This window comes from Zea mays, chromosome 6, assembly GCF_902167145.1.
Source record: "Zea mays cultivar B73 chromosome 6, Zm-B73-REFERENCE-NAM-5.0, whole genome shotgun sequence".
Classification (NCBI taxonomy): domain Eukaryota; kingdom Viridiplantae; phylum Streptophyta; class Magnoliopsida; order Poales; family Poaceae; genus Zea; species Zea mays.
Genome location: NC_050101.1, coordinates 131,121,753 through 131,147,488, shown reverse-complemented (window position 1 = coordinate 131,147,488; position 25,736 = coordinate 131,121,753). Strand labels below are relative to the sequence as shown.

At 45.8% G+C, this 25,736-nt stretch overlaps 1 protein-coding gene and 2 long non-coding RNA genes across 3 annotated transcripts; 1 reads left to right on the top strand and 2 right to left on the bottom strand.

Moving 5' to 3' along the window:
- Window positions 1–9,267: 9,267 nt before the first annotated feature.
- Window positions 9,268–11,936, bottom strand: LOC118472316 (uncharacterized). Its single transcript, XM_035960302.1, has 3 exons — window positions 11,913–11,936; window positions 11,651–11,838; window positions 9,268–9,947 (listed from the first exon to the last, which is right to left on the bottom strand). Exons 1-3 carry the CDS (start codon window positions 11,934–11,936, stop codon window positions 9,704–9,706), a joined length of 456 nt encoding a protein of 151 aa, XP_035816195.1. The 3' UTR covers window positions 9,268–9,703.
- LOC100192892 (uncharacterized) lies at window positions 9,516–17,904 on the top strand. Its single transcript, NR_148424.1, has 9 exons — window positions 9,516–10,520; window positions 11,650–11,785; window positions 14,502–14,554; window positions 15,345–15,496; window positions 15,697–15,748; window positions 16,261–16,294; window positions 16,703–16,746; window positions 17,069–17,129; window positions 17,631–17,904. It is a non-coding gene; the product is annotated as an uncharacterized lncRNA (long non-coding RNA).
- Window positions 12,954–13,974, bottom strand: LOC103629996 (uncharacterized). Its single transcript, XR_002262819.2, has 3 exons — window positions 13,919–13,974; window positions 13,764–13,826; window positions 12,954–13,215 (listed from the first exon to the last, which is right to left on the bottom strand). It is a non-coding gene; the product is annotated as an uncharacterized lncRNA (long non-coding RNA).
- Window positions 17,905–25,736: the final 7,832 nt, after the last annotated feature.

The following is a 25,736-nucleotide window of genomic DNA, read 5'->3' as shown; positions in this document are numbered from 1 at the left end:
GGACAACTGTCGGAGCTGTCGAGTCCTTGTTGACGTCCTCTCGCTTCCGTAAGGGGGCTGAGAGCCGCCGTCGTCATAGAGCGTGTGGGGTGCCATCATAGCTTGTCTGGCGGAGCGAGCCAGATGGGACGCCGGTCTTGTTTCCCGTAGCCTGAGTCAGCTTGGGGTAGGGTAATGATGGCGCCTCCTGTTGACGTGGTCGCTCCGTGTGAAAGGGAGATGTGCCCTTGGGCCATTTCTAAGTATTTTGGTGATTTAGTGTCCAACACAAGTGCCTAAGTGAAAAATGGTGGACAAAGTACAAATCAAGGATAAAGGTATGTTTCTCAGACTTAGTACATTGTTTTAGATACTAATGTATTGTGTCTAAGTGCTGGAAACAGGAAAAATCGAATTGCAAATGAGATGGCTTTGTTCAGCCAAAGTCTGCTCAGTCTGGGAGCACCGGACTGTCCGGTGGTGCACCGGACAGTGTCCGGTGCGCCAGGCTGGCTCGAGCGAACTGGCCGCTCTCGAGAATTCACCGGAGACGTACGACTATAATTCACCGGACTGTCCGGTGTGCACCGGACTGTCCGGTGAGCCAACGGTCGACCGGGCCAACGGTCGGTCGTGCGATCTGCGCGGGACACGTGGCCGAGCCAACGGCTAGAAGGGGGCACCGGACTGTCCGGTGTGCACCGGACTGTCCGGTGTGCACCGGACTGTCCGGTGTGCACCAGACATGTCCGGTGCGCCAACGGCTCTCTGGCTGTCAACGGTCGGCTGCGCCATTTAAGGAAAGAAATCGGGCACCGGACAGTGCCCGGTGTGCACCGGACTGTCCGGTGCGCCACGCGACAGAAGGCAAGGATTGCCTTCCCAGATTGCTCCCAATGGCTCCTAGCTGCCTTGGGGCTATAAAAGGGACCCCTAGGCGCATGGAGGAGGACGCCAAGCATCCTTTGAGCACTATTGATCACTCACACATCATTCTTGCGCACTTGTTCGACATTCTAGTGATTTGAGCTTCGTTCTAGTGTGCTAGCCATTTGAGCTTAAGTCTGGGTTCTGTGTGTGCGTATTTGCTGTGATCTTTGTGTCTTGTGTGAGTTGCTAATCCCTCCCTTACTCTGTGATTCTTTGTGAACATCAAAAGTGTAAGGGCGAGAGGCTCCAAGTTGTGGAGATTCCTCGCGAACGGGATAAGAAAAGAAAAGCAAAACACCATGGTATTCAAGTTGATCATTGGATCACTTGAGAGGAGTTGAGTGCAACTCTCGTCCGTTGGGACGCCACAACATGGAGTAGGCAAGTTTTGTACTTGGCCGAACCACGGGATAAACCACTGTGTCATCTCTGTGTTGATCTCTTTGTGGTTATCGTATTGTGCAAGTTCTTCTCTCTAGCCACTTGGTGATTATTGTGCTAACACTTAACCAAGTTTTGTGGCTTAAGTTTTAAGTTTTACAGGATCACCTATTCACCCCCCCCCCTCTAGGTGCTCTCAATTGGTATCAGAGCCGTTCTCTTCAAGAAAGGGACTAACCGCCCGAAGAAATGGATCCTAAGGGGAAGGGAATCGTGATCAACGACAAGGAGAAGGAGTTCTTCGTCAACGAGCCAAAGGATGACAAGCCTAACGACTCGGGCTCGGGCCATAGACGCAAAGATGGGAAGAAGAAGAAGACAAGACGCATCAAGGAGTGGGATTCAGATTGCTCCTCTTCTGACTCCGACAATGAAGGACTCGCCGCCACCGCCTTCAACAAGTCATCCCTCTTCCCCAACGAGCGTCACACATGCCTTATGGCAAGGGAGAAGAAGGTATGTACTCGAAACTCTACTTATGCTTCTTCAAGTGAGGACGAAACTAGTGATGAGGATGAAATAGATTATTCATGTTTATTTAAAGGCCTAGATAGAACCAAGGTAGATAAAATTAATGAATTAATTGATGCCTTGAATGATAAGAATAGGCTTTTAGAAAAGCAAGAAGATTTGTTGTATGAAGAACATGACAAATATGTAGAAGCACAAAAATCTCATGCTCTAGAAGTTAAAAGAAATGAAATGCTTTCTTGTGAATTATCTTCTTGCCATGAGACAATTTCTAACTTAAGGAGCATTACTGATGATTTGAATGCTAAGTTAGAAATAGCTAGTAAATCAACATCTTGTGTAGAAAATGATGTTATTTGCAATAGATGTAAAGATTTTGATATTGATGCTTGTAGTGAACACATAGCTTCTATTGCAAAGTTAAATGATGAAATGACTAGTCTTAATGCCCAACTTAAGACTAGCAAAAGTGAATTTGATAAGCTAAAATTTGCAAGGGATGCCTACACGATTGGTAGACACCCCTTAATTAAGGATGGACTTGGCTTCAAGAGGGAAGCCAAGAACTTAACAAGCCATAAGGTTCCCATCCCCGCCAAGGAGAAAGGGAAGGCTCCTATGGCAAGTAGTACTAAAAAGAACCATGCTTTTATGTATCATAATAGGAGACATGCTAAGAATGACTATAGAAGTTATGATTCACATGCTATGTTTGCTCCTAGTTCCTCTTATATGCATGATAGAGATATGTCTAGGAGTTATGTTCATCATGTGCCTAGAAAGAATATTGTTCATGGTTCTAGGAAAGTTATGAATGGTCCTTCTACAATTTATCGTGCTTTAAATGCTTCCTTTGCTATTTGTAGAAAGGATAGGAAGATAGTTGCTAGGAAATTAGGGGCAAAATGCAAGGGTGATAAAACTTGCATTTGGGTCCCTAAGACAATTGTGACTAACCTTGTAGGACCCAACAAGAGTTGGGTACCTAAGTCCCAAGCCTAAATTTGCCTTGCAGGTTTATGCATCCGGGGGTTCAAGCTGGATTATCGACAGCGGATGCACAAACCATATGACGGGGAGAAGAAAATGTTCACCTCCTACGTCAAAAACAAGGATTCCCAAGATTCAATAATATTCGGTGATGGGAATCAAGGCAAGGTAAATGGATTAGGTAAAATTGCTATTTCAAATGAGCACTCTATATCTAATGTATTTCTAGTTGAGTCTCTTGGATATAACTTGCTATCTGTTAGTCAATTATGCAATATGGGATATAATTGTCTATTTACAAATGTAGATGTGTCTGTCTTTAGAAGAAGTGATGGTTCACTAGCTTTTAAGGGTGTATTAGACGGCAAACTTTATTTAGTTGATTTTGCAAAAGAGGAGGCCGGTCTAGATGCATGCTTAATTGCTAAGACTAGCATGGGCTGGCTGTGGCATCGCCGCTTAGCACATGTGGGGATGAAGAACCTTCACAAGCTTCTAAAGGGAGAACACGTGATAGGTCTAACCAATGTTACTTTCGAAAAAGATAGACCTTGTGCAGCTTGTCAAGCAGGTAAACAAGTGGGAGGAGCGCATCACAGCAAGAATGTGATGACCACATCAAGACCCCTGGAGCTGCTACATATGGACCTCTTCGGACCCGTCGCCTATCTAAGCATAGGGGGAAGTAAGTATGGTCTAGTTATTGTTGATGACTTTTCCCGCTTCACTTGGGTGTTCTTTTTGCAGGATAAGTCTGAAACCCAAGGGACCCTCAAGCGCTTCCTAAGGAGAGCTCAAAATGAGTTTGAGCTCAAGGTGAAGAAGATAAGGAGCGACAACGGGTCCGAGTTCAAGAACCTTCAAGTGGAGGAGTTTCTTGAGGAGGAAGGGATCAAGCACGAGTTCTCCGCTCCCTACACACCACAACAAAATGGTGTGGTAGAGAGGAAGAACAGAACGCTCATCGATACGGCGAGGACGATGCTTGGAGAGTTCAAGACCCCCGAGTGTTTTTGGTCGGAAGCCGTGAACACGGCTTGCCACGCCATCAACAGGGTCTACCTTCATCGCCTCCTCAAGAAGACGTCATATGAGCTGCTAACCGGTAACAAACCTAATGTATCGTACTTTCGTGTATTTGGGAGTAAATGCTACATTCTAGTGAAGAAGGGTAGGAATTCTAAATTTGCTCCCAAAGCTGTAGAAGGGTTTTTGTTAGGTTATGACTCAAATACAAAGGTGTATAGAGTCTTCAACAAATCATCGGGTTTGGTTGAAATCTCTAGCGACGTTGTATTTGATGAGACTAATGGCTCTCCAAGAGAGCAAGTTGTTGATCTTGATGATGTAGATGAAGAAGATGTTCCGACGGCCACTATACGAACCATGGCGATTGGTGATGTACGACCACAGGAACAAAAGGAGCAAGATCAACCTTCTTCCTCAACCATGGTGCATCCCCCAACTCAAGACGATGAACAGGTTCATCAACAGGAGACGTGTGATCAAGGGGGAGCACAAGATGATCATGTGATGGAGGAAGAAGTGCAACCGGCACCTCCAACCCAAGTTCGAGCGATGATCCAAAGGGATCATCCCGTCGACCAAATTCTGGGTGACATTAGCAAGGGAGTAACTACTCGATCCCGATTAGTTAATTTTTGTGAGCATTACTCCTTTGTCTCTTCTATTGAGCCTTTCAGGGTAGAAGAGGCCTTGCTAGATCCGGACTGGGTGTTGGCCATGCAAGAGGAGCTCAACAACTTCAAGCGTAATGAAGTTTGGACACTGGTGCCTCGTCCCAAGCAAAACGTTGTGGGGACCAAGTGGGTGTTCCGCAACAAACAGGACGAGCACGGGGTGGTGACGAGGAACAAGGCTCGACTTGTGGCAAAAGGTTATGCCCAAGTCGCAGGTTTGGACTTTGAGGAGACTTTTGCTCCTGTGGCTAGGCTAGAGTCCATTCGTATTTTGCTAGCATATGCCGCTCACCATTCTTTCAGGTTGTTCCAAATGGATGTGAAGAGCGCTTTCCTCAACGGGCCAATCAAGGAGGAGGTGTACGTAGAGCAACCCCCTGGCTTCGAGGATGAACGGTACCCCGACCACGTGTGTAAGCTCTCTAAGGCGCTCTATGGACTTAAGCAAGCCCCAAGAGCATGGTATGAATGCCTTAGAGACTTTCTAATTGCTAATAATTTCAAGGTTGGGAAAGCCGATCCAACTCTTTTCAATAAGACTTGTGACGTTGATCTTTTTGTGTGCCAAATTTATGTCGATGACATAATATTTGGTTCTACTAATAAAAAGTCTTGTGAAGAGTTTAGCAGGGTGATGACGCAGAAATTCGAGATGTTAATGATGGGCGAGTTGAGCTACTTCCTTGGGTTCCATGTGAAGCAACTCAAGGATGGCACCTTCATCTCTCAAACGAAGTACACGCAAGACTTGCTGAAGCGGTTTGGGATGAAGGATGCCAAGCCCGCAAAGACTCTGATGGGGACCAACGGACACACTGACCTCAACAAAGGAGGTAAGTCCGTTGATCAAAAGGCATACCAGTCAATAATAGGGTCGTTACTTTACTTATGTGCTAGTAGACCGGATATTATGCTTAGCGTATGCATGTGTGCTAGATTTCAATCCGATCCTAAGGAGTGTCACTTAGTGGCAGTGAAGCGAATCCTTAGATATTTAGTTGCTACGCCTTGCTTCGGGCTCTGGTATCCAAAGGGGTCTACCTTTGACCTAATTGGATATTCAGACTCCGACTATGCTGGATGTAAGGTCGATAGGAAGAGTACATCGGGGACATGCCAATTCTTAGGAAGGTCCCTAGTGTCATGGAATTCTAAGAAACAAACCTCCGTTGCCCTATCCACCGCTGAGGCCGAGTATGTTGCCGCAGGACAATGTTGCGCGCAACTACTTTGGATGAGGCAAACCCTCAGGGACTTTGGCTACAATCTGAGCAAAGTCCCACTCCTATGTGATAATGAGAGTGCTATCCGCATGGCGGAAAATCCTGTTGAGCACAGCCGCACAAAGCACATAGACATCCGGCATCACTTTTTGAGAGACCACCAGCAAAAGGGAGATATCGAAGTGTTTCATGTTAGCACCGAGAACCAGCTAGCCGATATCTTTACCAAGCCTCTAGATGAGAAGACCTTTTGCAGGTTGCGTAGTGAGCTAAATGTCTTAGATTCGCGGAACTTGGACTGATTTATAGCATACATGTGTTTATGCCTTTGATCATGTTCCTTATGCATTTTGTTGCTTCGTTATGGTGCTCAAGTTTTACAAACAATCCCTGGACCTCACAAGTCCGTTGCAAAGTGATGCACATATTTAGGGGGAGATGTGTTACAACTTGACCCTTTGAGACTAACCATGTGCTTGAGTTTGATGATTTAGTCTCAAAGGAGGTTTGAAAGGGAAAAGGTGGACTTGGACCATGAAAGACTTCCACTGCACTCCGATGAGAGGGTAACTTATTCCAAGTTCATCTCATCTATTCTTATTGCCTTTGTATTCTTATTGAAGATTTTGGTGAGGAAATGAGGTTCTTGGGCCAAGATTCATGCCGTTTTGGTGCTTGATGCCAAAGGGGGAGAAAATAAAGGCCAAAGCGATAAATGGATCAGCTACCACTTGAGAGATTTTGAAAATAGTAGAATAGAGCCTTTGGTTTGTCAAAACTCTTTTATTGTCTCTCTTGTCAAAAGTTGGCTTCTTGTGGGGAGAAATGTTGATTATGGGAAAAAGGGGAGTTTTTGAAATCTTGAATCAATTTCTCTTGGAATGACTCTCTTTATGTCTTAACATGTGTGTTTGACTTAGAGATAGAAATTTGAGTTTAATTTGCAAAAACAAACCAAGTGGTGGCAAAGAGTGATCCATACATGTCAAATTTGAATCAAAACAATTTGAGTTCTTATTTGAATTGATTTTGTATTTGTTCTACTTGCTTTATATTGTGTTGGCATAAATCACCAAAAAGGGGGAGATTGAAAGGGAAATGTGCCCTTGGGCCATTTCTAAGTATTTTGGTGATTTAGTGTCCAACACAAGTGCCTAAGTGAAAAATGGTGGACAAAGTACAAATCAAGGATAAAGGTATGTTTCTCAGACTTAGTACATTGTTTTAGATACTAATGTATTGTGTCTAAGTGCTGGAAATAGGAAAAATCGAATTGGAAATGAGATGGCTTTGTTCAGCCAAAGTCCGCTCAGTCTGGGAGCACCGGACTGTCCGGTGGTGCACCGGACAGTGTCCGGTGCGCCAGGCTGGCTCGAGCGAACTGGCCGCTCTCGGGAATTCACCGGAGACGTACGGATATAATTCACCGGACTGTCTGGTGTGCACCGGACTGTCAGGTGTGCACCGGACTGTCCGGTGTGCACCGGACTGTCCGGTGAGCCAACGGTCGGCCGGGCCAACGATCGGCCGCGCGATCTGCGCGGGACACGTGGCCGAGCCAACGGCTAGAAGGGGGCACCGAACTGTCCGGTGTGCACCGGACATGTCCGGTGCGCCAACGGCTCTCTGGCTAGCAACGGTCGGCTGCGCCATTTAAGGAAAGAAATCGGGCACCGGACTGTCCGGTGCGCCACGCGACAGAAGGCAAGGATTGCCTTCCCAGATTGCTCCCAACGGCTCCTAGCTACCTTGGGGCTATAAAAGGGACCCCTAGGCGCATGGAGGAGGACGCCAAGCATCCTTTGAGCACTATTGATCACTCACACATCATTCTTGCGCACTTGTTCGACATTCTAGTGATTTGAGCTCCGTTCTAGTGTGCTAGCCATTTGAGCTTAAGTCTGGGTTCTGTGTGTGCGTATTTGCTGTGATCTTTGTGTCTTGTGTGAGTTGCTAATCCCTCCCTTACTCCGTGATTCTTTGTGAACATCAAAAGTGTAAGGGCGAGAGGCTCCAAGCTGTGGAGATTCCTCGCGAACGGGATAAGAAAAGAAAAGCAAAACACCGTGGTATTCAAGTTGATCATTGGATCACTTGAGAGGAGTTGAGTGCAACTCTCGTCCGTTGGGACGCCACAACGTGGAGTAGGCAAGTTTTGTACGTGGCCGAACCACGGGATAAACCACTGTGTCATCTCTGTGTTGATCTCTTTGTGGTTATCGTATTGTGCAAGTTCTTCTCTCTAACCACTTGGTGATTATTGTGCTAACACTTAACCAAGTTTTGTGGCTTAAGTTTTAAGTTTTACAGGATCACCTATTCACCCCCCTCTAGGTGCTCTCACCGTGCCCTAGGTTGGGCGATGTGGAGGCTCCTCCGAGGTCGAGGTCGAGTCTGTCTTCTGAGGCCGAGGTCGAGTCTGAGCCCCTGGGTCGGGCGAGGCGGAGACCGTCGGCTGAGGCCAGGGCTCAGTCCGAGCCCTGGGGTCGGGCGAAACGGAGTTCGTCGTCTTCCGGGGCTGAGCCCGAGTCCGAGCCCTGGGTCGGGCGGAGTGGAGTTCGCCGTCTTCTGGGGCTGAGCCCGAGTCCGAGCCCTGGGTCGGGCAGAGCGGAGTTCGCCGTCTTCCAGGGTTGAGCCTGAGTCCGAGCCCTAGGTCGGGCGGAGTGGAGTTCGCCGTCTTCCGGGGCTGAGCCCGAGTCCGAGCCCTGGGTCGGGCGGAGCGGAGTTCGCCGTCTTCCGGGGCTGAGCCCGAGTCCGAGCCCTGGGTCGGGCGGAGCGGAGTTCGCCGTCTTCCGGGGCTGAGCCCGAGTCCGAGCCCTGGGTCGGGCGAAGCGGAGTTTCCTATGGTGCCTGAGGTCGTGCCTGGCTGCCTGTCAGCCTCACTCTGTCGAGTGGCACAGCAGTCGAAGCGGCGCAGGCGGCGCTATCCTTCTGTCAGGCCGGTCAGTGGAGCGGCGAAGTGACTGCGGTCACTTCGGCTCTGTCGACTGAAGGGCGCGCGTCAGGATAAAGGTGTCGGGCCACCTTTGCATTAAATGCCCCTGCGATTTGGTCGGTTGGCGTGGCGATTTGGCCAGGGTTGCTTCTTGGCGAAGACTGGGCCTCGGGCGAGCCGGAAGTATGTTCGTCGCTGGAGGGGGGCCTCGGGCGAGACGTAGATCCTCCGGGGTCGGCTGCCCTTGCCCGAGGCTGGGCTCGGGCGAGGCGTGATCGAGTCCCTCGAATGGACAGATCCCTGATTTAGTCGCACCCATCAGGCCTTTGCAGCTTTGTGCTGATGGGGGTTACCAGCTGAGAATTAGGAGTCTTGAGGGTACCCCTAATTATGGTCCCCGACAAAAATGTTTAAACTTAATAGTAGGGTGTGTTTGAAAAAAGTTCTACATTGGCGACTGACTTTTGATATGGCATGACAAGTTTATGTTTGGAGCAAGCACAATCCTTTCATCCATATGACTATATGAGTTTTCTGGGTCTGTTCACCATTACGACTACATACTTACCATGGGTAATTGTTCTTTTGCCCTGTTTCTTATATGCCCAATCACCCTATGGATTCACATTTTAAGTTCTTGAATGCCCATCACCCTATGGATTCACATTTGAAGTTATTTTTATGTGAACATATGTGTATGAAATCAATCATCTTTCTTATGTGGTTATGTATCAATGTTCCATGACATGCGAAATGTGGGATTCTGTTGGTTGCACATCCTTTTATATTATGTCGATTTTTTGAAACCCAAGAAAGTGGATAAGAATACTTGTAGAAGAGGAATATGCACAATTATATTAGGTCGAAGAAGCCGCCACTGCCGGATCTGGCGCAGCGCTAGGGCACAACGTGCGTTGGCGAGGCAGGCGAGCGTGCCGTGGGTCTGCGTGCCCTTGGAGCTCCTCCAGGTGACGTAGGGCCATCACGCCAATTCACAGTTCGAGATCCGACGCTGGAGCCGCCGCTCCACCAGCTCATCGGCGGTAGCTCCGTGCGGACAGCGACGTCGACGCGTCGTCATCTGGTGGCATGGCAGCGGTGGTCCTCACCGATGGCTCAGCCATCCGCAAGAGCGCAAGCATGGGGACCTCTCCCTCGTCTTCGCGGGGTCCACCAGCGACAGCGCGTCCCCAACTGTTGGGCCCGACCTCGCCGACAGCGGTGTGGGGCCATGACTTCGAACGACATCGTCCTCCGCGAGCCATGAGCGTAAAAAGGTTAGGTACTGCCCTATCTCTGCCCCTCCTCTCTAATCGATCAATGGTAATAGCACACTACGAGTACTCTTGCCATTGTATTCCATTAGCGACAAATCTGCTAGAAAACTATGTTATGGCTAGAAACTGTTAGAAGTTTCAGGAATGGTGTTTTATGTTACCTCGTCATATTTTTCAAGATACATGTCTTGTGGTCGAAATTTCTTAAGATTTCTTAGTTGTCTTATAGTTTTGATTAAGTTGACAACTTGAAGTCTGGATAGAGAAATTAATGATGAACCAGTGTGCAATATAAGACATATATCATATTTAATGGTTTAGTGACATCCTTATTAGCACCCGTTTTGAGGACATGGACTTCCACATACGTGGCTGATTCTCTTGAACCATGACGGTACAATCTCTGATTTCAACTGAAGAAAATCTCTGCTTTCCTGTCCTTTCCCATGAAAATCGTCCGAGAGATGACTAGGATGAAGGATGAGAGGAATAGGCTGAGGATGATCATGGCACAGTACTTGGTGTGGCTTCATTCTTCATGCAAGATCTGAGCAACCTTGAGTAGCAAATCGAGGTATTGTTATGTATGTAGAGGAGGATTACTATCGGTGCTATTTTTTCTAGTGATTGCTACCAAATATTCCAGTTTGGTGCTTGTGCACCTGTTTTTAGATCTTATTATGTATGTATGTACTATTATGCACTAACTTTTTATTATTAAATAATTTGTGTGACGTTGCAACGCACGGGTACTGGACTAGTTGTTATTATCAATATTATTCTAAGTAGTAGTTGTTATTATTATTTATATAAAAAAGATACAAATCATAATATATATTTTATTCCATCGAAATAATCTGCGTGTCAAAAACAATTACAATCGGCCACTTCCAGGCCCCTCCTGCTGCCAATGCGAGAAATCTGCAAATGTGTCACAGAAACGTGCAACCCACCATCAGGCCAGCACCAAAAATAATATCAGCGACACAATAACAATCCCTGCTAGAGGTCAATCATGAATGCACAGAACAACACTACTTTCAAACCAGCACCACCATCAGGACTTTATTAGTATAACTTGATTGCTCCAAAAACAATTTTTTTGTAGTCTTCCAAGAAGAACTCACATGGCTTTTTCCACGCAGCCATGGGTCCATGACCCTGACTGGGTAAATATGAGGCAGCTGATATCTATACTACTCTATTAAGCATTTAGTGTCAGCGTCCACAACTAAATGACCCCGCCTCGCCCCGCCCGTATACCCGTGCTACGCCACCGTAGCCGCTAATGGCGCCCAGCAGCCGACTGCCCCGGCGATGGCGCCCAGCAACCGATCCCACTCCCAGCTTGCAGCCGCGCCCACGACCAGCGCGAATCTCGCCCAACTCCGAGCAACCACACTCCCAGCGTGCAGCCGCGCCCACGACCAGCACGCCAAGCGCGGATCTCGCCCAACTCCCAGCAACCAAATGCCCCCGCCTTGTCCTCGCCCGTACACCCGTGCTACGCCTCCACAGCTGCTGATGGCGGCATGGTGCCCAGCAGCCGACCCTACTCCCAGCGGCTAGCCTCGGATTCCACTAGGCGGGGATCTCGCAGATCACGCCGGACGGGGATCTCGGCCACTCCTGAACAGCCGCAGATCCGTGCTCCGCCCCCACGCTCAGCAGGCTCACTAACGTGCAGTTGTTGTGGCTTGCAGGGGAAGGGTACGAGCAGCTTCGGCAAGCGCCGGAACAAGACGCACACGCTCTGCATCCGCTGCAGCAGCCGTAGCTTCCACCTCCAGAAGAGCACCTGCTCCTCCTGCGATTACACTGCCGCCCGCATCCGCAAGTGTAAGATCCGCCTCCCCGCTTTCTTCCTCTCCCTCTCTCTTCGTCCGTCTTCCCTGCCGCTAGATCTAGAAACTTTGTTGTCTACACTTTTTCCGTAATACATTCAACACTGATTTTGCATTCTAACAACTGAATGAAAGCTATGAGGCATTGCCCTCATCTAGAAACTTTGTTGTATGCACTTTTTCGTAATATGTTCAACCCTGATTTTTTAATCAGAAGATGTTTCATGTTCTGAGCAGTGAGCATCAATATACTAAGTTCTGTTTTTGATGGGGTCACTGGTTTCTTGTATTCTAACACAAATGTTTCTGCTTACCTCCTTTGCTGTGACTGAATAACTTAACAGTTGATGGCATTAACAAATAAATGCATAATATGAATGCAGAGCTAGACACAGTGGTAGAGCTGTTATTAGAGACCGAGAAACAATTTTAAGCACAAGTCAAGAATAACAGCTATATATTCTTACTGGGGATAAACACGAGACATCAACAACAAAGCCTTTTTTCCCCAAGAAAGATGGGATAGGCAGCATATTCTGAACCACCTAAAGTTACATACCTTAATTTGCACTTAATAATAATACAAAGAAAAATGGAGTATATGTAAATAAAAAAATGCAACATACATCATTCTCAGTGTTCTTGGTATACCCTTGAGTGCTTGTAGATGGTTACCAGGGCATTTCTTCAGACATTGAAGCTGGAAACATGCAAACAACGGAAGAAAAGAAAAAAATAATCAGTTAAAATGTACAAAACTATGTGCTTTAAACAAGGCACAAAGAATTATAAGGCCACATTTTATTCAAGTAATATCACAGCTGTTTTCAAGTCTGATTAGTCGTGATCAATCGTCCAAGTCGGTTTGGACCAATCGCAATTAATCATCCAAGTTGGTCAGCCAGAACGACCAACAAATCGTCTGACTTGAAAACAAGTGTACGTTAAAAAAGGTTAACTATACTTACTATGGCCCTCTCAGCTACGAGGTGTCGAGGGAAGTTTCTCAGTGCCATATCAATGTCACCATGTTCTTTGTAATGTTTGCGCAATTCATTGATGTCATCACGCTGTACAGACTTAGTTATGTTTAAACAAAAGCTGGCAAGACTGAATACAAACTCCTAATTGGACACATATAAAATATTTGTAGGATATCTCCTTCCCTTGGATCAAGAATCAAGTTTACAGCAACCTTCCACTCTCCTCTAAGCAAAGCAGCCCCAACAAGATGTGTTGGTATTGAACCACTTCCAAACTGCTAACCAGATGAAAAGATAAAATCGATGAGCTTCAGAAATAACAGGGCAATAGTTTTAAACTTGAGGATATAATACCTGCAAACCATAGTAGTTGATAAATCCATTCTTTCCTAGACCATCTACTGCAATTTTTATCATGTCTTCAGATTCTGCAGTAACACCCCTAGATCAATATAAGGAAACATAAGATCTCCATTTGCTCTGTTTTCCTAAAAGAGAATGTACAAGACTACAAGGTATGCTGCATGTGAAATTGTGGACCGAAGTATCATAGCAAACAATATAGGTCACAAATGCACATGTCATGCAGTTGTACAAACAATAGAATGTTAAAAACAGGCTCGACAGTGAGACGCTCGGGTGGAGCGCTACCCGCCCACATTCGATTCTTGTCAAGAATGAACGCCAGTGCTGCATCGAGATTTATTTCTCAGGGAGAATGGAGCATGTGTGTTGCGCGTGTTCCAAGATTACTTGAATAGCCTCATCTATGTCTGAGTGTGTGGTCAGCGTAGGTGTCCACAGGATTCTTAAAAATGAAAACCACTGCTCCTGGTAAAGTTAAAAAAACATTATCCCAAGTTCTTGTGTTGCATATATATTTTTAGCCTAAGAAGTTACTATGGTTGGAGTCAAGTGATGAGAATTTGGTACCAGGAAAATACTGTAGTCTGGCATGCTAAAATATTGAATTATAAGCAAAGACACTACCTCAGAGTAATTGTAAATCGATTTCCTGTGAGCTGACCAAGAACAAGTCCCTCCTTCACGTAACTGAAAAGGATTAGTTAGTTGCCAAAAGTATCAACATTTCAAGACTGCTATATCATGATTATATGTGCAACTGGATAATACTAATCACATACCAGAAATTTCCAACTTTAATCCCAAACAGCCGCTTGTTAAGAGCAAGCAACCTACAACCTACTGGCTTGCACCTTGAATACAGTTACCTAATAAAAAATACAAAAGTATCAATATCACTGTATGCACAGTTATAGACAGAAATGAGAAACTATTTACACAAATAAGCTATCAAATAGTGAAAAGAAGGAAATGTATTAAAATACATATCTTTGAAAACTAATTATGTCATCTAGAAGACATTTAAGTTAGTAATATTCCATGCAATCTCTTGTCCAAAAGTGTTTCATTCCCAGACTTCAGTGTTATAGGTCAGTGCCCGTGCGTTGCAACGGGGCCACTACATTACAACCTTCAAGTATAAGGGATTTGCCACTTGCAACGAGCTCCAATGTCTAGGAACAATTTAGAAGAGGTAATATGACTATGTGACAACGAACATTACAACCTGGAATAAGTGTTGACTGCTGTTTAATAAGTCAGCATAGCCCTTTTTCATTCCTGTGATGAGTCTTGTATCATCTTGTATTTTCAAGATTATACTTTAACTGCACTGATATTATAGTTCGTTTCACCGGGTAACAGAAGGACAAGCCTCCACGTCGATAGAAGCAAATCAATCCATTTCGTTTGACAAGGTACATACATGCCTTTTTTTAACTACCCAGTTAGCGTCTTGTGTATTTTTTAGGACTAGATAGCATATTAATGGCTACAGCTATTTGATTCCTTTTAAAGTTCCTTGTATTATATGATTCTTGTACCAAATTAATACTAACACCCGATCGACAAATGTAAAACAATGGTTGTTTATATTCCTTGCTATGTATATATGTACATTAATTTATCTGGACTAAATAATTCCTTTCGCTGTGTCTCACTGTAAGCTACCTTTGGCATCATGGTGGAACCAGAGTAGTGTATTTGTTGATCTAGGATGTATGTATTTGTTGCTTGCCCTTGATTCATCAAAGAGATAGTCCTCTTTGGTGTCGTTATAAGAGAGAGATGGTCATCTGTTAATCATTTTGTGATCATAAACAAAGATAGATTCATACCGGTCCTTTTCTTCTGCAAGTTCAGCCAAAGTCTATTTTTCTACCTTTGTTTATACTGTCAACTGGTTGTGTTGGTCTCTCCCAGATAGCCCAAATAGGTCTATTTTTCATTGGATGTTGGTCTCTCCCAGATAGCCCAAATAGGTCCATACCGATTGTCTCTCCTTGATATCTGCATTTTATAATTTTTATTTGTTTTATGGATCAATGTTCTTGTCATCATAGAGTGTGGTCTATTATTGCATTAGAGTGACTTTTCTGGTTGAAATCATCTAAGAATCAATGTGTCACTCCAAAGGTTGTTGTAAGCATGATCGTTCATTCTTTAGTACTTATTAACAACTATATTCTATGCTTTATATTCTTACAGTAGAAGATTATCTGTGTTCAACCAAATGGACATAATTAGTGCTGTTTTGCAAAAGCATTTTGGATTTTCCAGTCTCAAAGCATTCCAAAAGGAAGTCTTGGATGCTTGGTTTGCTCATGAGGATTGTGTTCTCCTAGCAGCCATAGGATCAGGTGCGTTTTCTGTAATGCTCCTCTTTATCTTCTGTAATTTATTACTACCGCTGATGTGACTTTGCTTTTTATATGGGCTGTAAGTGTCAGTAATCTTTTTTCATAATTTCTATCATTATTGAATACTTATATTTTGTATCCTTTTTTTCGCTGAACCTTCTTGCCTTATGTCTGAACATGCAACATTTTGATTGGGGTAGGAGGTACCAAAGGAAATGAGCAAAACATAGCATACAGTCTCAGATGCTGCAGGTGCACATCATGTCCATTTTTTTAATCATTCAAGTAATGCCATTTGCCAATTGGTTCTAACTTCTTTCATTCTGTAACTGTTTAGTTTGATGCAAATAAATTGCAATGGTGTTCGTCAGAGCCAAACATAGCAGACAACACTGCTTTAGTTTGATGCAAATAAATTGCAATGGTGTTCGTCATAGCCAACTTCCCCAAAACAAATGTCACAGAAAAATATCTATACCTAGAACAATGATAGATGTAGTGGTGTCACTGACTTCTTCATCCCGTGCATGACTTAGTTCAATCATAGACTGCACATTAACACACAAACACAATTAATTACATGGAACTTGCAACATGAATCATAGACTTCATATACGATTAGGCATATATATGTGGGGTCTCGCAACACAAAACCATCCACTGTGAAGGTATGGATATGTGGTGGTCGACTGATAATTTCATACCCTTTCTGGATAATTTCTTGTCCAATTTATGATTTAATTGAAGAAATGCTATTCATACAGGATCACATGAAAATTATTGAAGACGACGGTCCAGGTGCAGCCTTCTATGCCAGTGCTAAGGCCATGACTAATGGAAATCACACTTTCTATGTGAGCAAACTGATACAGAGGTTGGCTAGATTAAGTAAATATGATACAATGTATCACATGCACAGGTAATGGTGAAATCCAAAATCTGGGAGAGCCGACTTCTATTTTCTGCATGCTGGATATACCATACCTTTTCCACCTATATATACTTCAAAACTTGTTTTTTAGTGTTTCATTTTGTTTTTGTGATTCCAAGGGATCTGTCTCACAACAATCTAAATGGACCAATACCAGATTTCTATGTCAAATGCCATCACTTACATTTCTATATAAGCTTTCTTGTTGATCGACCTACATACTTTAATATTGCTCAAAACCCCTCTTTTTATGTTTACTTCCTCTTATTTTGTAGGGACCTCTCAAGCAACAACCTCAATGGATAAGGCATATTAAATAGTAATGCTCCTTCCATTTCATAATGTGTAAGGCATATTAAATTTCTTTTAAGAACGAAACTTTATAAACATTGACCATCAAATAGTAAATAAAATACATGTAGATTCATATTTCACGTGGTTTTGTAGTAATTGAGAATGATTTCAAGATGAATTAATGGTGAAAGCATTCCTTGAAAGACTTCTTAAATCCTAATATGCCTTGTAAAATGACAATGGATGGAATAGTTTACAACATGACAAACTGTCCACCTGAAATTAAAAGGATAAATATTATTAATTTCTAAAGGTTGTTTTATGCCGTCATTGCTTATCTTGTGTAGCATTACTTCTTCAGCATCATGGGAGAAAATCTTACTGTCAGGGTTCAGAGGATGTTGTACGGTACATATTTAATATTTTCTCCATTCCTTAATTAGTTTTTGTGGTGTCATTTGAGTATGTTGTGAATCTCTACAATATTCCTTGTGGCAATACTTAGGAATGAAGTTGGTTGATTTGACGAAGAAGAAAACATTTTTAGTCTTGTGGCTGTGCGTCTAGCTGTTGATGCAGCTGATGAGAAGTCGGCTATAGCCGAGAGAATTTCAGTCATCCTGCAGAAATATGTCTTCCCATATGACTTCTTTCGTTGTTGGATTTATCATCGAGTGGAGAGTGGCAATACTTAGTCTGGCCACTACTTGTGCTTGCCAACTTTGCTTAGGTAATTTCTTGGCCTACTTTTAAGCGGTGTCATCTGTAGACAAAATGAGCAACAACAAGATTAGCAAGATGTGATGCATTCATGTTTTCTTAAAGATGGATTTGAATAATAGAATGTATGTACTAATAAAAACTTCCACACTATCTCTGAAATGATAACATTGTTTTTTATGCTTTCAGCAACTTTTAATGAAGGGCTTTGTTGGTGTTGCGACAAAGATACATGCCAAGAGCAGTATGGTTGCAGGTGAAGCAGTGAGTAACATCTGCGTTATAGTGGCATTCAACGTTCAAAGCAAGAAATGTATTTGGTTTAATTATTGCAAGCAGTGATCTGAAATATGTAAATTATCTTTATATGGTCTTTGCAAGGGAACACATTTTCTGGCTCTATACCATCAGTGATTAGCCCTGTACAAATTTTATTGAAAGAAAAACTAAAGGAATGTTTTTTATTGCTCTTGCATCTAGAATCTATATATATTGACTCTGTAGTGTTCGCTGGAATTTGGACGCTTTGCTTTAGTCTCTCTCACCCTATGTGAAAACACATTATTTAATGCTTTAGCTATGAAAAAATGCATTCCATTAGCAAGTTTGGAGACTCAGAATCTAAGTTTCTAGGGCTCCTAGCAAAAGTTCAAAACAAGCTGACACTATAGGCATGTAGATTTGCATAATATTTAGTTTGTTTCTTTAAACAAGGTATATATTATATATGTGATATATAGAGACCGTAGCAACGCACGGGCACATGACTAGTAATTTTATAAGCTCGCAAGGTTTGACAGTAGCACAGGTGTCAACGTCAATGGATCATCGCGAACAGTTCAACGAACACTTAAAAGATGCTCCAGAGTCTAGATCGCCAGAACATCAGCAAGAAATGGAGACTAGTCAAAAATCCCTTTCTTTTATAATAATCCAGCGTAGCCTCTCTATCCAAAGCATAGAGTTCAGATGTGCAAGTCACACAACATACCTTGACATGGCTTTTGAGATGACCGTAGGTTCTAGAAAATTGCCCAGTAGTAATCATCGTCATAAAGTAAAGTTGAAAAGGCAGGGAATAATTTTGGTCTTCACTTCCCAGTGTTCCCTTTCAAGTTTCGAAGCAACGGCAACTCCCTCTCCCCTAAAAGTTATGCGTAAACAGGAAATGAAGTCACTCTGCAATTCCATGACTCAAGGTCAGAAACAAGTTCAGATCACAAGCCCCAAAGCTTTACTTGACAGTACATATGATAAATCAACCCAAATTTGTTTCCAAGGAACAAGGGTAACCATTGCAAATCATTCAGAACTATTCCGGGGAGCTATTCATGTACTCAGTACAGAATTGCAGATTTGCAGTGTCAAACAAAGAAGTGAGCGAAAAAACCAGGGATAAATGCAGATATGCAGAGTGTCATTCTAACATTGTTTAGCTGTCTGAATTCTGACATCTGGACAGTGGGCTCTTTTATAATAGTATAAGTGCAAGGTGTTAGCAGAATCGGCATGAAAACGAATTAGATCAACCAATAAACCACAGAGAACGACACACAGATTTACATGGAAAACCCTTCAATGCGAAGGGAAAAACCACGGGCACTAGCTTGACAAAATCTTCACTATAATATGTAGTGTTTACAGAACGTCGTCCTTAGATGGTGGCTTACAAGAGGAGTAAAACTAATGACGCGGTAGAAACCCTAATTAGGGTCTCCGGCACAAGCCTCCGGCGACGGGCCTCCACTTCGCTCGCCAACATGGCCCCCATATACAGAATTTGGATCGCAAACTCAACAATCTCCACCTTGAGACAAATTCAACTCTTAGCCATAATTTGTAATCAACTTTCTGAATAATAGAAGGAACAAACTGTTGGTGCCAACATAGCCACTAGGGCTAAACAATTATACCAACTAAGTTCGAGCAAAGCTCAAACTTAGCTCCAGGAACAAGTTTAGTCATCATATCATCTAGATTGAAATGTGTATTGATCTTGCATACCCTCAATTTAATTACCGTTCGCAGCTATTTTCCGGATATAATGATACTTAATATCAATATGCTTTGTGCTCTCATGAAACATCTGATCCTTTGTAAGGCAAATAGCACTCTGACTGTCACAGAGCAATGCAATGCAAGATGTATCTCCACAAAACTTAGCATATAGACCTTTCAAACAAACAACTTCTTTGCTAACATCACAAGTTGCAACATACTTTGCCTATGTAGTAGACAAAGCAACTGTGGACTGTGGACAAGCCCTCCAATTGACTGCGTTGAATGAGAAATAGCAAACCAGGTTTCCTATCTCTCCCAATCTCCATGCCAAGAATCTTTCTAGCGGCTTCCAGGTCCTTGATCTCAAACTCGCTACTTAAATGTGCTTTTAAGATAGCGAACTCCTTCTTGCTCTTGGCAGCAATCAACATGTCATCAATATATAACAACAAATAGATAGGTGAACCATTTACAAATTTAATATAGACACAACTATCATATTGGGACCTTTTAAAGGCATTAGAAATCATAAATGAATCAAACCTATTGTACCACTGCCTCGGAGACTGCTTCAAACCATAAATTGACTTCTTCAATTTGCAAACAAAATTTTCCTTACCAGGAACCATAAAACCTTCAACCTGATCCATGTAAATTTCTTCTTCCAACTCTCCATGTAAGAAATCAATCTTCACATTTAACTATTCAAGCTCAAGATCTTGCATAGCAACAATACCCAAGAAAGTACGAATAGAACTATGCTTTACAATTTGAGAGAAAACATCATTATAATCAATTCCTAGTATTTGACTGAAACCTTTTGCAACTAACCTTGCCTTAAACCTTGGAGGCTCACTTGGAGATAAACCCTCCTTTCTTTTGAAGATCCATTTGCAGTGGACTGTCTTCTTTTCTTTAGGCAAGTGAACAATGTCCCATGTACCATTTTTCTCAAGTGACTGCATCTCTTCTTGCATAGCAAACACCCATTTGTCATCATCATTGGAAACCATTGCTTCATTATAAGTGGAAGGCTCTATACTGCAGTCAACATCCTCTGCACAACTCAGAGCAAAAGCAATGTTGCATTCTTCAATCAATCTCTTCAGAGGCCCAATCTCTTTTAGCCCTTCCAACTACAACATACTGTTGTGGTTGCTACACAACAGGAGAAGAATGCTCAATAGACAAAGAATCATCAACAATGGGTGAAATATCATGAACCGGTGGATCTAAAATAGCAGCATCCTGAAACATGTTGTCATCCTCATCTAAGTTCTCCACCTGCAGACTTACTTTATGTGGAACTGACTGCTGGACATTAGCTGGACATTAGATGAATGAAAAGCATAACACATTTCAAATTCTTTGAAAACAACACTTCTACTCAACATGGCCTTCTTTGTTTTAGGGTTACACAATTTATATCCTTTTACCTCTAGCCCAAGCCTCCGGCGACGGGCCTCCGCTTCGCTCGCCAACACGGCCCCATATGTAGAATTTGGATCACAAACTCAACACTAGGTGCTTGCTTACCTAGGTCTCTTGTGCTGGTGAACAGCTCTAGTTAATACAACAGTTGTGATGCTTTCCTCGAGAGTCACCTAATTTGGTGCCACAAGACAGTCCTGAGAGGAAAGTTCGGACTGTCCGGCCCTCAGATAGTCCAACATAGTAGCCCAGATAGTCCAGCCTTGGACAGGCCAATGTATTAACCTGAACAGTCCGACCTCCTATAAATATGAAGGGGTACGACCGACTGAGACACCATCAATCGATCTATAAATCAGTTTTACATTATTTTCTTCATTATCCTTAGATTAGATCTAGTTTTAGCCTTAATTGTAGTTTCCCGATGTTATGATCGGAAAGGCCAGGGCCTAGCCAACCAATCCCAATAAAGGAATCAATTTAGTATTAGATATGGCAGGTCAGATTAGGGAGAAGAAATAGGAGATCTAATTAGAGATAGATTGGATAAGTATTGGAGTAAAAATAGGAGATCCGATTATGAACCGGTCTTAGCAGAAGGAAGCCATCTCTATATAAATGGCCTAGTTTGCACCTAGGGAAACTAAGGAGAAGCAACCTATTTGTTGCCGACTTCCTCAGGGAGCTGGGAGCCCTAGCCGCCACCACAATACTGTAGCACCATCTATTGCTCTATCTCTCACCAGCAGCCATGGCATCTTCAAACCATACCCAGCCACACCCTACAGTGTCTCATCCCTACAACCTACGCCGCCTCCCTGATAGGGACTCCAATCATATCAATATGGTATCGACTATGTCAGGTCCTCCACCCACCACCACCGTGCCACCAGCAACCTCTGCGCCGCCACCGACCGCCATAGCCCCTATCCTCACATCCCGTCAACAGTGTCGGCCCTTACCCTAGAAGTCATGGCCTAGGCGGTTGTTGATCTCGGGTGTTCCGAGGCGGCCATCACCACCTTCATCTCCACCAATTTCCCACCGCAAGGGCACATGTCCCATACCACCCTTTCGTCGCCGCTGCATGCATTGCCAATGCCACCGGCATTGGCGTTGCTCCCCTTCCAGGCTCGATCCGCACACCTAGCCCCCCCCGTCCCCATTCACCTCCTATCCATGCCGCCATTGCCCTCGCCCATCCCATAATACGCTCTCGCCTCAACACACGCCCCCAATTCACGATGGCGACGCTCCCAAACCCGTATGTGCCACCCAACCCTAGTACGAGTCGAGTATTCTATGGTGGGGGACGACACCCTAGTGTACGGTGGGTCGTCTGGTGATCATGGCATTCCGGCCACACATTCCCACAACGTCTCTCCAGATCCAAACCTCGGCCTCGCCCCACCGCGCTTCTACAAGCTGGAGTTCCCCACCTACGACGGCACTGCAGACCCCCTCCACTTGCTCAATCAGTGCGAGAAATTCTTCCGAGGACATCGGACGATGGCCTCAGATCGCATATGGCTGGCCTCCTACCACATCACAGGCGTAGCCTAGATGTGGTAATATGCCCTTGAGTAGGACGAGGGTATGCCCTCATGGGAGCGCTTTCATGAGCTGTGCTCCCTCTGCTTTGGGCCGACCGTGTGGGGTACAAGCCTCTCCGAGATGGCACACCTTTCGTTCACCTCCACAGTATTGTAGGACTACGCTGACCGCTTCAACATAGTGATGTGCCACTCCCGCAACCTCTCGGCATTCTAGAAGGTCGAGTTGTTCGTGGGTAGGCTCTTGTACCACATCCACATCAACGTCGAGCTTGCTTCGCATGGGACCTCCAATCAACCATGTACTTGGCCCAGGCCTTCAAGGCCCACGCAGCTGTGTCACCGCTGGCCCCAACAGCACGGGGCGCTGAACCCCCACCGCGCTAGGGCAAGCCTACGTCAAATCGAGCCTCGCTGGGTGCGTTGCTGCAGCAAACGCCGCCCCAGCAACTGGGCAGCGTGCAAGCCTCGGCAGAACCGGTGGCCCTGCTTGCCCTCTCTGTCGTCTCTCTCTGGTTGAACAATAAGATGCATCAATGACTCTGCTACAATGCCTCTTCTACTTGGAATCGACCGACTTCATTGACAACGATATCCGGCCAACATCTCTGTTGCAACAGGTCTTCATGACCACGACATTGTGGCAGGTACTGATTCGGGTGGATGAACTTTCGACACCTCTATCCCAACTTTCAGCTCGAGGACAAGCTGTTTTCGCAAGCAGGGAGAGATGTTATGATCGAAAAGGCCGGGGCCCAGCCAACCGATCCCAATAAGGAACCAGTTTAGTATTAGATAAGGCATGTCAAATTAGGGAGAAGAAATAGGAGATCTAGTTAGAGATAGATTGGATAAGTATTGGAGTAAAAATAGAATTAGATAAGGCAGATCGGGAAGAATAAATAGGAGATCTAGTTAGAGATAGATTGGATAAGTATTGGAGTAAAAATAGGAGATCCGGTTATGAACCAGAAGGAAACCATCTCTATATGAATGGCCTAGTTTGTACCTAGAGAAACTAAATAGAAGCAACCTATTTGGTGTCGGCTTCCCTCAGGGAGCTAGGAGCCCTAGCCGCCATCCCTTCCTCCTCTCGCTGGCAGCCTAATCCCGTGATCAGCACACACGGTACTGTAGGACGGTACTGTAGCGCCATCTCTTGCTCTGTCTCTTGCTAGCAGCCACGACATCTTCAAACCATACCCATCCATGCCCTACAACGTCTCATCCCTACAACCTACGCCACCTCCCTGGTAGGGACTCCAATCAGATCACCCAACCTTAATCTTCACCTTTTTTGGCTCTACGTCGTCTTTAAGACTCTTCGGTGGCTTGCCGACTCCAAAGCAACTTGTAACCCCTCCCTGACGGTGTCTCTCCTGGAAGGTGATATCTAGGTTCTTCTTGAGCCTCTCTGCACAATGTGGGCAGTCCACATGTAGACTAGGGATGGCAACAGGGAATTCCCCGTCGGGTATTAGTGTCGGGGACCATAATTAGGGTACCCCCAAGACTCCTAATCTCAGCTGGTAACCCCCATCAACACAAAGCTGCAAAGGCCTGATGGGTGCAATTAAGTCAAGGCTCGGTCCACTCAAGGGACACGATCTCGCCTCGCCCGAGCCTAGCCTCGGGCAAGGGCAGCCGACCCCGAAGGATTCACATCTCGCCCGAGGGCCCCCTCAAGCAACGGACACACCTTCGGCTCGCCCGAGGCCTAGTCTTCGCCAAGAAGCAACCTTGGCCAAATCGCCACGCCGACCGACCGTATCGCAGGAGCATTTAATGCAAAGATGGCCTGACACCTTTATCCTGACGCGCGCCCTTCAGTCAACAGAGCCGAAGTGACCGCAGTCACTTCGCCGCTCCACTGACCGGCCTGACAAAAGGACAGCGCCGCCCGCGCCGCTTCGACTGCTGCGCCACTCGACAGAGTGAGGCTGACAGCAGCCAAGTCTAGCCTCGAGCGCCATAGGAAACTCCGCCTCGCCCGACCCCAGGGCTCGGACTCGGGCTCAGCCCCGGAAGACGACGAACTCCGCCTCGCCGGACCTCAGGGCTCGGACTCGGGCTCAGCCCCGGAAGACGACGAACTCCGCCTCGCCCGACCCCAGGACTCGGACTCGGGCTCAGCCCCGGAAGACGATGAACTCCGCCTCGCCCGACCCCAGGGCTCGGACTCGGGCTCAGCCCCGGAAGACGACAAACTCCGCCTCGCCCGACCCAGGGCTCGGACTCGAGCTCAGTCCCGGAAGACGACGAACTCCACCTCGCCCGACCCAGGGCTCGGACTCGGGCTCAGTCCCGGAAGACGACGAACTCCGCCTTGCCCGACCCAGGGCTCGGACTCAGCCCTAGCCTCAGCCGACGGTCTCCGCCTCGCCCGACCCAGGGGCTCGGACTCGACCTCGGCCTCAGAAGACAGACTCGACCTCGACCTCGGAGGAGCCTCCGCCTCGCCCAACCCAGGGCTCAGACCGACCACGTCACAGGAGGGGCCATCATTACCGTACCCCTAGCTAGCTGTGGCTACGGGGAACAAGACCGGCGTCCCATCTGGCTCGCCCCAGTAAACAAGTAATGATGGCGCCCCGCATGCTCCATGACGACGGCGGCTCTCAGCCCCCTTACGGAAGCAAGGAGACGTCAGCAAGGACTCGACAGCCCCGACATCTGTCCTTTCGCCAGGCCCCAGCGCTCCTCCGACGGCCACGACATCACACGAACAGGGTGCCAAAACCTCTCTGGCTGCCACGACAGCATGTACTTAGGGCACTAGCTCTTCTCCGCTAGACACGTTAGCACACTGCTACACCTCCCATTGTACACCTGGATCCTCTCCTTACGCCTATAAAAGGAAGGTCCAGGGACCTCTTATGGAGGGTTGGCCGCGCGGGGGAAGGACGGGACGACACGCATAAGCCTCTCGCTCTCTCGCACGCGGACGCTTGTAACCCCCTACTGCAAGCGCACCCGACCTGGGCGCGGGACAAACACGAAGGCCACGGGTTTCCCCTTTTACGCCTGTCTCCCTCCGGCTTCTTCCCCCCTTCGCGCTCCGTCTCGCGCCGACCCATCTGGGCTGGGGCACGCGGCGACAATTTACTCGTCGGTCCAGGGACCCCCGGGGTTCGAAACGCCGACAGTTGGCGCGCCAGGTAGGGGCCTGCTGCGTGTTGACGAACAGCTTCCCGTCAAGCTCCAGATGGGCAGTCTCCAGCAACCTTTCCGGCCCGGGACGGTGCTCCGTTTGGGGAGTCTTGAGTTCATGTCCCTCGACGGCAGCTACGACATGATACTCCTTCCTCCG

Coding starts and splice junctions, on each gene's coding strand:
- LOC118472316 (XM_035960302.1), bottom strand. CDS start 11,936: ATGCCTCATAGCTTTCATTCAGTT. Junction 11,839..11,912: donor CTCATAGCTTTCATTCAGTT/GTTAGAATGCAA, acceptor ATCTAGCGGCAG/GGAAGACGGACGAAGAGAGA. Junction 9,948..11,650: donor GAAGCTGCTCGTACCCTTCC/CCTGCAAGCCAC, acceptor GGCAGTACCTAA/CCTTTTTACGCTCATGGCTC.